Genomic DNA, 15,457 nt, shown 5'->3' on the forward strand with positions numbered 1-15,457 from the left:
ATCAGAATATTAATGGTGTCAACCTTTCCAATCTAGGAGGTCAAACCCAGTAAATAAAAAAAGACTTACTGAAAGTGCAATACAGAGAGAACGAACCTGAAAGCACATAGCTACAAAGCAAACTTCTTAACAACGCAACCAAAAGTTTCCTATCAGACCACTCCATTAAAACATTCTTATCCCAGTAGTGTAGTGATGAGGAGGAGCTGCCCCATGTCACACTTTTATTAGGGTGGCACTTTTCGGTTTGCTGTATAAGCCTGTATAGACTGTATTGCTCCCAAAATCAGGAGAAAAACTCATGGGCTGCTCTGGGTGGCACACATTCTAACTACTCTGCTATCTCTTCCTTCTGTGCATTGATCACTTTTCTATCATACAGATAACACCATCCTCACTTTTCTTAATCTTCTACATTACTCTTAAACACTTTAAATGTTTGCACTACTTCAGTAGGGACAACGCAACCAGGTCTCCTTTGACAGTACTTAGACATTTACTACACAAACAAGGAGACTATCTTGCAACACTGCACTCACTCTATTCACAAACAACACTTAGCTACAACTAGAAGACTAGCCTTCTTCTTCAAAACAAGAAAAATTCTTGTCCTGAAAAGTAGCTAACCTTCTGCAAAGCTCAAATTAAACCCACAATGTTGTATTGTTCATATATCTGTAGTGGTGTTGCTATTACAAGTATAAACATCCTAGACAACTACTAACACATAGTAATTTATCTAATTGACAGATTCACTTATCTCCAGCATACCACAATCATTAGCTCACAGACCATTGTTTTATCTTCCTGCCTCTTCTACTGCTACAATAATGCCTTATACCAGTGGTTTCCAAACTTTTTCACGCTGCCACCCCCTTGGCACCCAGACCACATTCCTAACGCCCTCCACCAACTCACCACCACAAATATAGACCATTTTCTGCAGCAAATTCAAAACAACTGTATTTCACAAACAAAACCTAACCTAATTAACCCATCATTTTGTTTTTACATCTGTTGACCATCCCCTTATTGACCCCACTTCAGCACTCCACTGAATCTGCACTCCTGCAAGGGGCCACTACCATACCCACTTTGGGGACCACTGCCTTATACTCTACAGAATTAGCTATCTACTTATGCCCTACTCCTGCTCCCTCAACACACCCATTTCTCCTCTTCTTATGTCCCTATAGCCCCTCACTCTCAGATTGCACACTAAATACAGTCATTCCTCTCCAAAATCTCAACCCTGTAGAATTGCCTCTCGGGCAATGTTTTATTATACAAGTGTCACTTTACTGATGTTTAAACCAAACACCCTCTGAGTGAAAGGACCTAGCTATGAACGTATGCTAGATGCTGCATTTCCACTTCAAAAGAACTAATATAAAAACACTAAAGAATAATTCACTCTGTAAAATAGTCCACTCTGTAAAGAGGTTGGTGTTAGTAAGGACATCCAAACATAGAAACTGTGCCAAAGTAAACAGTGGAGCTTGGTGCAGTCCACTGGTTTATTGGCTCCTTATCCATCCAACCCATGCCAGCATGGAAGACAGATGTTAAGTGATGATGATGGCAAATAATTATCATCACCATTAACTATGCCTTTCCTCCTTTTGGGGGTCGATAAATTAAGTACCAGTTGCATATTTGGGTCGATCTAATCAACTGACCCCCTCCCCAAAAAAATTTCAGGTTTTGTGCCTAGAGTAGAAAAGAATTATCATTACCGTTTAATATCCATGTTCCATACTGGTATGAGCTGAACGGTTTAACAGGATCAGATGAGGGTCCAAGGACTACCTCATACTCTAGTGTCTACTTTGGCATGATTTTTACACCTGGATACCCTTCCTAATGTCGATCACTTTACAGTGTGTATTGGATGCTTTTTGTGTGTGTGTGTGTGTGTGTATCACTAGCACTAATGAGGTCACCATGCAGCTCACAAATCTGCAAAACCCAAAGAAGAAGGAGGGATGTCTTTATGCTAGATGGAAGTTAAGATATGAGAGCAGGAAGTGGGGTAAAGTAGGTTCTTGTTGTAGAAGAGCAACATGGCTACTCACATTTAGAGAAGAGATTGAGAATGAATCAGTAGTAGCTGCAAAGAGATAAATAGTAGTTAGTGTTGAGATGTCCAGGTACTACCTCAAGGGATGATGTAAGTGGTAACAGAGAAGCTAAGAGTGCAAATGTGTGGGCTTACAAGAGTAAATGGTGGAAATAAGAGATAGGAAAAATGGGAGAGGAAAGGTAGGCAACATCTGTAAAGATTGGGTTTGGCTGAAGAGTGGATGGACAGAAAGATAGATATGGGGAAGGGGGATGGCCAGTCATGCATGAGTTGGAGGAGATAGAGGAATGCAAGCAACAGGAGAGTAATGATGGTACAGTTGGCAGGAGATGGAGACGAGATGACATGTTTAGGTAGGCTACAGGAGAGAGGGAGAAAAACAGAGAGGCATAGTGCATAAGGAGAGATAATTAGGTGGTCCAGTGGTGGGAGAGGGGATGATACAAAGTTATGTTAGTTGCTATGTTAATATAATGAACTTGTATACAGTACTCAGGTGCTCGACAACTCATCAGAAAAAGTAACCAAAATTGTATGAGTAATGCACAAGAAAGGAACAGTGAATGAGTCTTAAAAAAGAAAAACACGGGGCGAGGGGCATCAGATGCTGGTGAATTTCAGGAAGCATGGAAGTTTTGAAGAGTGTAGTGTCTGAACAGCTAACAACTGATGCAGGTAGTTTATTCTCTACTTCAGTAATTCTGAGTGTGGTAGTTCTGAGTTCAAAATCTGCCATGGTCAACTTTACCTTTCATCCTTTCAGGGTTGATAATTAAGTCCCAAACAAGTACTGGGGTCAATGAAATCAACTAGCCCCCTACCCCAAAATTTCAGGCCTTGTGCCTATAGTAGAAAAGAATATTAGATATGGCCATAAAGCTTGGCAGATCTATAGTCTTATCCCTCATGCTAGGTGCAAATAAATAATAGATAGTATAGTGCTTGTTGTGTTGTGTAAGTTCAGTACAGTTTAGAAATCTATTGTGCATCAAAGATAGGCTCATGTAAGAGAAACAATTAAAATGGTATTGACACCCATCCTAGCATGGAAATGGATATTAAATGATAAGAGGAGAAATATTTGAGGAAACAGCAATGTGAATTAATAATGAAAAGTAACCAGAGTGGAAGTAGAACAAGGCAGATTTTTAATAACGCTTAAACCCACATATGTCTATTGTATAAGATTTTGAGAAAATGCTCAATAACTCAACTTACTATTATGTTTTTTATAGTAGCATTATATTAACAAACAACAGCAGTCTTTTGTGAAGCACATTCTTAAAATACTTTCCCAACTAATTCTGTTTTATTAATACTAGTTATGTAGCCAATAATATTTTACTTATAAACTTTGTTAATAGGATCCTGTATATAATAGCAGTGCATTGGGTGAATGAGTCAGTCAGACAAAATACCTTGTGGTGTTTAATTACATACCTCTACATGAAGGTTGAATTTTACCTTTCATTCTTCGTGAAATAATAAAATACCAGTAAAATACCATCTTTTATCTTTTACTTGTTTCGGTTGTTAGATTGTGGCCATGCTGGGGCACCACCTTGAAGAATTTTTTGTTGGATGAATTGCTCCCGATACTTTCTTTTTTGTAAGCCTGGTATTTATTCTATTGGTCTCTTTTGTTGAACTGCTAAGTTACAGCGACATAAACACACTAACACCAGTTGTCAGGTTGTAGTGGGGGGGGGCAAACACAGACACAAAGACACACATAGATATATATTTATATAACAGACTTCTTTCAGTTTCCATTTTCCAAATTCACTCACAAGGTTTTAGTCAGCCCAAGGCTATAGCAGAAGATACTTGCCCAAGGTACCATGCAGTGGTACTGAATCCAGAACCATGTGGTTGGGAAGCAAGCTTCTTACCATACTGCCATGCCTGCACAATGCTCAGGATAATCAACAGTTTTCCTTCTATCAAAAATGTGTAACCTTTTGCCTAAAGGAGAAAACAGTATTATTGTTCTAAATGAGTGTAGTTCTGAAGAGATTCCTTACTACCTTTTAACCCTTTCGATACCAACCTGTTTCTTTACTACCCACAAGGGGCTAAACACAGAGAGGACAAACAAGGACAGACAAATGGATTAAGTTGATTACACTGACCCCAGTGTGTAACTGGTACTTAATTTATCGACCCCAAAAGGATGAAAGGCAAAGTCAACCTCGGTGGAATTTGAACTCAGAACGTAACGGCAGACAAAATACAGCTACGCATTTCGCCCGGTGCGCTAACGATTCTGCCAGCTCGCCACCTTTTTCGATACCAACCTAGCTGAAACCACATCTAGCTCTGTAGTACAAATGTCTTGACTTCATAAGTTCTGAATTAAAATCTTCAACCAAACCTTAGTCACAATTTATGTTCCTAACACTAGCTTAATGATAACTAAGTTATTTTACTAAATTCTTTGTTATATTTAAAATTAATTAAAAGAAACACAGAGCATCTCAAAATAAATACGGTAACAAAAGGGTTAAGGGACATTTAAGAGTCATAAAGTGGATGGCGAACAATACATTTATTTTAAATTTCATTGTTTGTATGATTAAAAGGCTTGCTTCCCAACCATATTGTTTTAGGTTCAGTCCTACTGCAGGGTAGTTTGGCATAGTGTCTTCCACTATAGCCCCAGGTCAACCAAAGCCTTGTGAGTGGATTTTGTAGACAGAAAATGGAAGAAACGCATTGTGTGTGTGTGTTTGTCCTTTTTGAGTTTGCCCTTCACTATTACTTGACACCTGGTGTTGGTTAGTTTAAGTCCCCATAACTTAACAGTTTACCCAAAGAGATCAATAGAATAAGTACCAGATTTAAGAATAAGATTTGTTCAACTAAAGTTCTTCAGGGTGGTACCCCAGCATGGGTAGACTGAAACATGTAGAAGATAGAAGACAGAAGGATAAAAGTTGGTCGTTAGTAAGTGTCCAAATGTTTTAGGTAGAAGTTCAGTGAGAAAGATTGAATAAGACTGCTTAACGTGAGGTAAAGTGTTTTTCGCTTTGTCTGAAATTATATAAAAATTAATATGTTGTGTAAAATTGTCTATTTATTGATCCAAGCAACTTATGTACGTCTTAACTTTCTAAATACAGAGAGAAAAATCAATCAATAAGAAAAATGTTTTTAGATTATGTGTCTGTGTATGAGAAAAAAAAAATCAGATATTGAGTGGAGCAATATGTCAATAAATACCTAAAGGTTGAACTCAGAATGAGATGGTTGGGTGCAACTTTTTGGATACTGATGATTTAACACGGCTGACTGGACATTCAGTCTGATTTAGCCACAGTACTTTTTGAGAGTGGAAGCAAACGCACACACATATATACGCACATGCAGCATTATACACCTACAGATAGAAAGAGTGAGAGAGAGGCATTACAATTTATTGACATGATTGCCATAGACAGGTGCAGGAGTGGCTGTGCGGTAAGTAGCTTGCTTACGAACCACATGGTTCTGGGTTCAGTCCCACGGCGTGGCACCTTGGGCAAGTGTCTTTTACTATAGTCTCGGGCCGACCAAAGCCTTGTGAGTGGATTTGATAGATGGAAACTGAAAGAAGCCCGTCGTATATATGTTTGTGTGTCTGTGTTTGTCTACCCCCAACATCGCTTGACAACCAATGGTAGTGTGTTTATGTCCCCGTAACTTAGTGGTTCAACAAAAGAGACCGGTAGAATAAATAATTGGCTTACAAAGAATAAGTCCTGGGGTCGATTTGCTCAACTAAAGGTGGTGCTCCAGCATGGCCACAGTCACATGACTGAAACAAGTAAAGAGAAAGAGACACTTTCTCATACACATAGGTAAATATACTCACACACATAACTAGAGAGGGAGAAAGAGCAGGATAGAGTGGAAGGAGTTAAAACGTCTGATGTCAAATAAGTCAGCACTGAATCAGCAACTCCAAATAGACAGTCTCATATGTGGTTGAGCTGGATCAGACGTTAAAGTACTTGATGCTTTATAGTGTCTAGTCTAATACCTAGTTCAAATCTTGCTGATATCAACTATTTTTTTTCATTCTCCTGGGGCTAATAAAATAAGTACCAATACAATATCATAAAAGTTACTTAGAGTTTTTCTTAAGTATTTAAAAACTTTTTTAGCCTTTAGCTCCGGCAAAGCTATTCTAGGACTGTGGAGTTGGTACACAAAATTATTGACTCTGACTCCTCAATTTTAATTACCTCTGGTTCTGACTCCTCAACTTGTAATTAGAATAATTGTACATTCCTTATGTTGATTAATAGTATACAACTTACATGACCAAAGTAGGTTACTTTTTATCACCCTAATCTATTAAAGGTTATAGCTGTGATGTTATCTATCAAAGAACTTTCACTTGATATAACCCTTCAGCATTTAAACTGGCCCAGATATTCTACCTGTTTTATGTTCAAACTGGCCAGATCTGACACCTTGTACCTACCCTACAATGTCATTCTAAAAATAAACATTCATATCATTAAAATTTCAAAGCTATGAGATGATGCACAATTAATTAAATACAATGTGAATAAATAAACATTACATTTGATGAATGGTTTAGTGGTTTGGGCATTCAGCTCATGATCATAAGGCCATGAGTTCAATTCCCAACGACACATTGTGTCCTTGAGCAAGACACTTTATTACACGTTTTCTCCAGTCCACTCAGCTGACAAAAATGAGTAGTACCTGTATTTCAAAGGGTCGGCCTTGTCATACTCTGTGTCACGCTGAATCTCCCTGAGAACTAAGTTAAGGGTACACAGGTTCATGGAGTGTTCAGTCATCTACATGTTAATTTCATGAGCAAGCTATTCCATTGATCGTATCAGCTGGGACCCTCGTCATCGTGACCGATAGAGTGCCCCTACACCTACATTTGGCAGAGTAATCTGAATGTTAAAGGGTTAAACATAAACACAAGCATGGCTATGGAGGTTAAGAAGCTCACTTTGCAACTACATAGTTTTGGGTTCAGTCCCATTGTGCAGCACCATGGGCAAGTTTGTCATTGTCCCCACCACCACTTGACAACCAGTGTTGGTTTGTTTACATCTACATAACTTAGTGGTTCAGCAAAAGGGACTGATAGGATAAGCACCAGACTTTAATAAAAAATAAGTACTTGGGTCAATTTTCAAGAAAGTGCTCCAGCTTGGTCACAGTCCAATAACTGAATCAAGAAAAAGATAAAAGATAAAGAAACACTACATCTATTGAAGAGGGATTAAATAAAAAATCCATATCCAAAGTTTACTAATCTTAAAACCAGAATTGCTTCTACTAGGTCCTCTTTCATTGGAGCCATTAAATCTAATTTGCATATTTTCAAATTAGTATTTTTGAAATTAATCAAATTAGTACCTGTGAAATTGAAAGTTTTAGTTCATTATATTACATTTTACATTTCAATTTATCATACAATAGTCAGTTTCATTATCACTCCTTATGTCAACCCCTGATATTTTTCGTTATGGAATCAATGAAGCAAAGCTACATACTTTCACAAATACAATGCATTAACCCTTTTAATATTAAACCCCCTGAGACTGCCCTTGGTTCTGTTATGCAAACTCTCTGTTAAAATGATTTAAATTAAAATCTTCCATCAAAATTTCATGGAGATTTATGTTCCAAACATCAGATTAATAATGACAGAATTATTTTACTAAATTTTTAATTATTTTCAAAATTAATTTAAAATAAAGGCAGTGTATGTCTACAGAAATATGGTAATGACTGAGTTAAATATATTGGTTTTGAATTTTGAAACAAGGCCAGGAGTTTAGGGGGAAAGGGTTAAATTAACTAAATCGACTCTACTGCTACTTATTTTATTGACCCCTAAAGGATGAAAGGCAAAGTCAACCCCAACAGAATTTGAACTCAGAGCTTAAAGACAGACAAAATGCTACTGAACATTTTGTCCAGCATGCTAACAATTCAGCCTGCTCACCACCTTAAAAGGGTTAAATATTTTAACCCCTAACTTAACCATTTTACATTCTTCTTTGAAAAGTTTAACTTTTCTTGACATCTTTTCTTTCTTTTTCTTTTATTCTTTTGCTCATTTTTTGTAAGCCTGATACTTCTTCTATCAGTCTCTTTACTGAACCACTAAGTTACGAGGACATAAACACACTAACATCGGTTGGCAAACGATAGTGGGAGGGAAAAATACAAACACACACACACACATATATATATACGATGGGCTTCTTTCAGTTTCCATCTACCAAATCCACACACAAGCCTTTTGTCAGCCCGAGGCTATAGTAGAAGACACTTGCCCAAGGTGCCACACAGTGGGACTGAACCTGGAACCATGTGGTTGGAAAGCACACTTCTTATCATACAGCCACGTCTGCGCCTGCAGTTCTATATGAACTTTTGGAGAAGAATGCTTCCAAGAATAGTTCATAGAATATTGGTTTCAGATTCTGGCACAAGGCCAGCAATTTCAGGGAAGGAAGAAGTTGATTACATTGACCCCAGTATTCAACTGGTACTTATTTTATTAACCCCAACAGGAGAAAAGGCAAAATCGACCTCAACTGAATTTGAACTCAGATTGTAAAGATGGGTGAAATGCCACTAACCATTTTCCCCAGTATACTTTGTACTATAGGCACAATGCCTGAAATTTGGGAGAGGGGGATAATTGATTACATCGACCCCTTAATTTGAACTCAGAATGTAGTGGCAGATGAAATACCACTAAGCATTTCAGCCAGCATGCTAACGACTCTGCCAGCTCACCACCTTTTGCTCAGTATACTTACGATTCTGCCAGCTTGCTACCTTAGTTTGTAGAAATATTAAGTTTAATTCAATATGAATAGACGGAGGAGTGGCTGTGTGGTAAGTAGCTTGCTTACCAACCACATGGTTCCGGGTTCAGTCCCACTGCGTGGCACCTTGAGCAAGTGTCTTCTACTATAGCCTCGGGCCGACCAAAGCCTTGTGAGTGGATTTGGTAGACGGAAACTGAAAGAAGCCCGTCGTATATATGTATGTGTGTGTATATATTTGTGTGTCTGTGTTTGTTCCCCCAACATCGCTTGACAATCGATGCTGGTGTGTTTACGTCTCCATAACTTAGCGGTTCGGCAAAAGAGACTGATAGAATAAGTACTAGGCTTACAAAGAATAAGTCCTGGGGTCGATTTGCTCGACTAAAGGCGGTGCTCCAGCATGGCCACAGTAAAAGAGTATGAACAGGTCATCATCATCACCATTTTGATATTCACTTTTCCATGCTTGCAACGGTCAGATTTTCTAAAACAGGATACTCTTCCTGTTGCTAACCCTCACCTGTTTCTGAACATGGTCATATGTCCCTTAATTCTTCAAATATGACTACCTCAATGACCAGACATCGTTACATGGAAGATTGATAGGATTAACTGAACAACATGCTTGTGAAATTAATGTGCAAGTGGCTGAGCACTGCACTCTTCAGACATGCGTATCCTTAATGTAGTTCTCAGGGAGATTCAGTGACATGGAATGTAACAAGGCTGGCCCTTTTTAACAGGCTTCAACCATCAAATTACAGCTCAAAAATATACCCTAACCTGCAGCAGCCATTTCAAAATGTTGATTTACTTGAAGTTGAGAAACATTTCAAAAATTCTTTTATTTCTTTCTACTTTGATTGAGTAACAACGCTATTTTCTAACTCTTAAAAATAACTAACTTTATTTTTCCGACAGTGTGCAGCAGACCTGCAAAGTACACAACTCACACACACACACACACACACTCACACACAGATACATACTTTTACACACACACACTCACACTCATACACACACTCACACCCTTTCTCTCTCACACTTAGACACACACACGCACACACACAAATACATGCTTTTACACACACTCTCTCTCTCTCACACTCATACACTTACACACACACAAATACATACTTTTACTCACACTCTCCCCCCCCTCTCTCTCTCTCTCTCTCTCTCTCTCTCTCTCTCTCTCTCTCGCAGACTGGATGATGAACAACAAGCTATTCACTATGAATGAGTTTTACATTTCCTTTTCACTTCTGTTCCTTTCTCAGATTGAATGACAGACATACCAGTCAGTTGCATATTATAAGAGTGTCTACTGTCTCTACCACCACCACCACCACCACCACTACTATTAATTTGTATTTCTGTTGCTGTAGTTAAAAGCTAGTGTTAACATGTTTAAAGCAATGACCATAAAAAGATCTAATTAAAATTAATTATATGATGAGTAAAAGACATATGCTCATTGACTACTATTTATTTTAATCATTTTATACAATTATAAGAAACAACTTCACATATATTTCAGTCTTATTAAACCTCATCATCAAGCTTACTGAAATATTGGTTTCACATTTTGGCACAAGGCCATACATTTCAGGAAAGGGGATTAAGTTTTATTATATCGACCCTAATGTTCAACTGGCACTTATTTTATTGACCCTGAAAGGATAAAAAACAAAGTAGACCTCAGCAGAATTTGAACTCTGAACATGAAAATGGATGAAATGCTGCTAAGCATTTTGCCCAGCAGGCTAACAATTCTGCCAGCTTGGTGCCTTAATGCTTACTGGAATATTAATAACAGAATCACTATATAAATGTACAATACTGTACATGAGTAGATGTTAGATGTGAAATATATTTAAAAATAAATGACAAATATTTATTATTGCTATACCTCTCCTTAATTGGGCTATAGTCATCAATAGCTAATTAGCATATAAGTGGATGCTTTTTATATGGTACTGGCACTACTGGTAACCTCACAAGTGTTGGAGCCTTGTAAAATTTACTCAGTACATTCTATGAAATGGTTTGCATTAGGAAGGTCATCCAGTCATAGAAACTATGCTGAAGCAGGTGTTGCAGCTTGATTCAGTCCTCTGGCTTATCAACTCCTGTCAAAACATCCAACCCATGCCAGCATGGAAAATGAACATTAAACAGTGATGATGTGGTGCAACCAGATGGGTTTTTTACAAAAACTAATGTCATTGAACTTGTAAAGAGAAATTGCAAGCAAAATAATTTAAAAAATCAAATAGTTGGAAAATATTTACAATTAAGACTTCCTCCATTTTTCTTTTTTTTTTCTTTATGATGGAAAATGTCCGCTTCCCATTCTGGCATGGGTTGGACGGTTTGACTGAGGACTGGCAAGCCAGAGGTCTGCACCTAGCTCCAATCTGATCTGATAAGGTTTCTACAGCTGGATACCCTTCCTAACGCCAACTACTCCGAGAGTGTAGTGGGTGCTTTTTATGTGTCACCAGCATGGGGCCAGTCAGGCTGCACTGGCATCAACCCTGCTCAAATAGTGCTTTTTACATGCCACCAGCAAGGAACCCAGTTAGGCAGCACTGGTATTGACCACGCTTGTATAGTGCTTTTTTATGTGCCACCAGCACGGGAGCCAGTTGACCATACTCAAATGGTGCTTTTTACATTCCACCAGCACGGGTGTTTGTCAGTCAGAACTGGCATCAGCCACGACAATGATTTCACTTGACTCAACAGGTCTTCTCAAGCACAGCGCATTGCCTAATGATTGTAGAGTATTCTTAAATGGACTGGTTATGCAACACTGGCATAGGCCATGGTCTTGCCAGGTCTTCTCAAACATATCCTCCCACAAAATTTCAGGCTTTTGCCTGTAGTAGAAAGGATTATGATGATGATGGTGGTGGTGGTGGCATTGGTGATAACATTTATTTTACATGTTAGTATTCATAACAGCCAGTAGTGTACAATATATTCAAATATTGATTTCTTACATTAGTATAATGCTAGAGATTTGGTGGGAGGGGAAAGGAACAGTCAATTATATTGAGCCAGTACTTGACTGGCACTTCACTTTATCGATCTTAAGAGAATGAAAGGCAAATATCAGGCACAGTTTTCTCATTTTGTTTTCAAAACAATTTATCTTTCATTCTCATATTCAAAATAAATTTCTTATAATCGTGTAATGGAATGAAAGTGTGGATTACATCTAGTTTAACCTTCCATCTTTAATGTTACTTCTGTTGGCATTTAATTTGTATTATAGTATTGGTTATATTCAAGAACTGATTATGAATTTTATATGAATATGCTCTACACTATAGCATAATAGCAACTTAACAGATTAACAAATTATATATATATATATGTATATACATTCCTATATATCATATATACACACACATACACACACTCAGGGAAGAGTCAAAAGGTAACAGAAATAAAGATTGCATTATTTTTTGATTCACCCTTGTGTGTGCATGTACATGTACACACACACGTGTGTGTGTGTGTGTATATATATATATGTTTCCTTTTCTATTTATGTAAGGGGAAATTTGAACAAATTATTTATCATGTATGCCACCCATCAAATTTGCTATTCTAATTCTTGCCACTGGTCTCTTTGACACAGTTCGAATGAGATGAGATATAAAAAAAACTGAGCAGAAGTGGAATCAGATGTAGTGTGCAAGAGAGAAGACTGCTTTCATATGAACATATGATGAATATTAAAGGGGACAATTGTATAAGGAAGTGCTATGTGTTTAATAGGAAGGGGATCTGTGGAAGAAGGAGACTGAGAAAGAATTAGAACAATGTGGAAAGAAAGATCTGATGTTATGTCACACAACACAGAGTTGACAAAGAACTGGCGTTCTGTACATGGGAAGACTCACCTGTCCTTGCAGGCTGAACAAAACAGATGTTAAAATTGTTTGTTTGTGTGTGTGTGTTGTGTTATTGTCATCAATCATTTTACATCTTCTTTCTATGATGGAATGGGCTGCATGGAACCCTAAAGTCAGAATCAGCACATATTCAGGTTTCCCCAAGCTTTGTAAGTGGAATTAAGGAGACAGAAACTGCAAAATACCTGTTGAATTGATGATACCTGTTCTAGGGTGATAGATTTTATTTGGCATCCAGTTTAATCACCACCACCTAACACTTGGGTACCCTCGTGTTAGGTGGTGGTGATTAAACTGGATGCCAAATAAAATCTATCACCCTAGAACAGGTATCATCAATTCAACAGGTATTTTGCAGTTTCTGTGGTTAAACAGGTATTTTGCAGTTTCTGTGGTTAAACTAGATCTAAGGACTAAGGATATCTTGATAGCTTCATGCATTACTTGCTACTGCACCAATACAAAAAGTTATGGTTTGTTGTTCAGTTTCTGTTACCTGTCTTGGAGGCCCCGGGGAAAAAGCCATGGGGGCTGCTTTCCTTCTTTTGAATAAACCATTTTACACACACACACACTCACAACCTTGAATTATTTTATCTTTCTATATTGAAGTTCAAATCCTGCCAACCTGAAGTTGACTTACTGTTATTGATTTCTTTCAGTCAGTTATTGAACTAAACATCATAAAGTGGTCACTCCCATTGACTAAAGATTTGAATAACTAAATAAATAAATAAGTACACATCTTTTATTTTTCATCTTTTATTTGTTTCAATCATTAGACTGCGGTCATGCTAGGGCATAGCCTTGATGAATTTTTAGCCAAATGAATCAACCCTCCCCCCTTTTTTTTTTGTAAACCCAGCACTTATTCTATCAGTTTCTTTTGCTGAACCACAAAGTTATGGGAGCATAAACACACTAACACTGGTTGTCAAGCTGTGGAGGTGGGGGACAAACAAAGACACACATGCATAGAATACATAGATGTAACAGAAGCTTTCTCCCTTTAACATTTTTACTTGTTTCAGTCATTTGACTGTGGCCATGCTGGAGCACTTCCTTTAGTTGAGCAAAGCGACCCCAGAGCTTATTCTTTGTATGCCTAGTACTTAATCTATAGGTCTCTTTTGCCAAACTGCTAAGTTACAGGGACGTAAATGCATGAGCATCGGTTGTCAAGTGATGTTGCGGGGGGGACAAACATACACACACACCACACACACACACACATATATATATGACAGGCTTCTTTCAGTTTCCGTCTACCAAATCCACTCACAAGGCTTTGGTCAGCCGAGGTTATAGTAGAAGACACTTGCCGAAGGTGCCAGGCAGTAGGACTGGACCCGGACCCATGTTTCTGGTAAGCAAGCTACTTACTACAGCCTCTCCTGCACCTATTAAATATAGAATGCTTTGCAAATCTGCATGTCACCCTTGCGCAGGGACCCATGCTAATATTCTCTATATCTTTCCAGTTTTAGAATATATACTACTGTAGCTTCTTTTAGTTTCTGTCTACCAAATTCACTCACAAGGATTTGGTTAGTTAAGGCCATAGTAGAAGACATTTACCCAAGATTCCATGCTGTGAGACTGAACCTGGAATCATGTGGTTGAAAAGGAAACTTCTTACCACACAGCCATGCCTGCACCCCACATACACATAAGCTTTGAATATGCAACATATGTAATATAGAACTCTCTTTATATTTCCTTATACACAATCTGTCTCTTGCTCATTCTCTATCTCTCTCATTTGCTCACACTCTCTCTCTCTTTCTCTCTCTCTCTCTTTTGATCTATCTATTTAATTATCTATGTTTGTGTTTATAAATGGATTTCAGTTCAATGATCTAAAACTTCTTTCTGCTGTCTATCTTTATCAGTATGTTGATCTAAAGAATGCTTACCTATGTGGCTATCTGAAAATCAAAGGGCTTACAGAAGAATATCCAATACTTACAACATTTTTCGACGGTGAAATCATCAGTGAAAAGCATCCATTTTTAACTCGTAAGTGGGATGCTGATGAAGATGTGGACAGGAAACACTGGGTATGTAAAATTCTCTCTATCTCTCTTTCTCTCTCTCTCTCTCTCTCTATCTATCTATCTATCTCTTTCTGTTGATATAACAACATGATTTGGATTTCTAATGACCTTATCAGTAAAGCATAAAATTGAAACATAGCCATATTTATCTCCCTTACTTATCAAGAAAATGATGTTTAATTGATGATTGCTACTGCTTTTTCCTTGATGATTATGTTAAGCTTTTTAAATATGTTTACACTAACTTAATTAGAATTAAATAGTATAAGGACAATGATAATAATGTCAGGATGATTTTTTTACCTATCATCATCTAAGGGAAATTAGTGGAAACTTAGAACATTCGGTCAAGAATGAAAGTATCATCATCATCATCATCATTTTACATCTTGTTTTCCATATTGGCTCAATTAGGCAAGTTGACAAACTAGAATAGTTCTTATCTGGAGTAACTGCCTTAATGTGGTGGGGGGGGTATCCATGTGCACATGTGTGTGTAACTGAGTTTTCAGTATATCCATAAGTTTCATAGGTGTAATTAATTGAGATATAATTACCTCTCCTCCT

General features: G+C 37.7%; 1 protein-coding gene and 1 non-coding gene across 6 annotated transcripts in view; one reads left to right on the forward strand and one right to left on the reverse strand.

Moving 5' to 3' along the window:
* Positions 1-15,457, forward strand: part of LOC115210319 (glucose-induced degradation protein 4 homolog) — a 41,202-nt gene that overhangs the window by 3,461 nt on the left and 22,284 nt on the right. For all 5 annotated transcript variants that reach the window (XR_005000382.1, XR_003881435.2, XR_003881439.2 and 2 more), the window contains exon 2: positions 14,726-14,893. Coding sequence is in view for 2 of the 5 variants with exons in the window: in XM_029778873.2 (XP_029634733.1) it covers positions 14,726-14,893 (168 nt within the window). In the remaining 3 variants the exon portion in view is untranslated. The remainder of the gene's footprint in view (positions 1-14,725; positions 14,894-15,457) is intronic.
* On the reverse strand, positions 14,237-14,340 carry LOC115220612. Its single transcript, XR_003882558.1, has one exon. It is a non-coding gene; the product is annotated as a U6 spliceosomal RNA (small nuclear RNA).

The sequence above is a fragment of the Octopus sinensis genome, linkage group LG1 (assembly GCF_006345805.1).
Source record: "Octopus sinensis linkage group LG1, ASM634580v1, whole genome shotgun sequence".
In the NCBI taxonomy this organism is placed as follows: domain Eukaryota; kingdom Metazoa; phylum Mollusca; class Cephalopoda; order Octopoda; family Octopodidae; genus Octopus; species Octopus sinensis.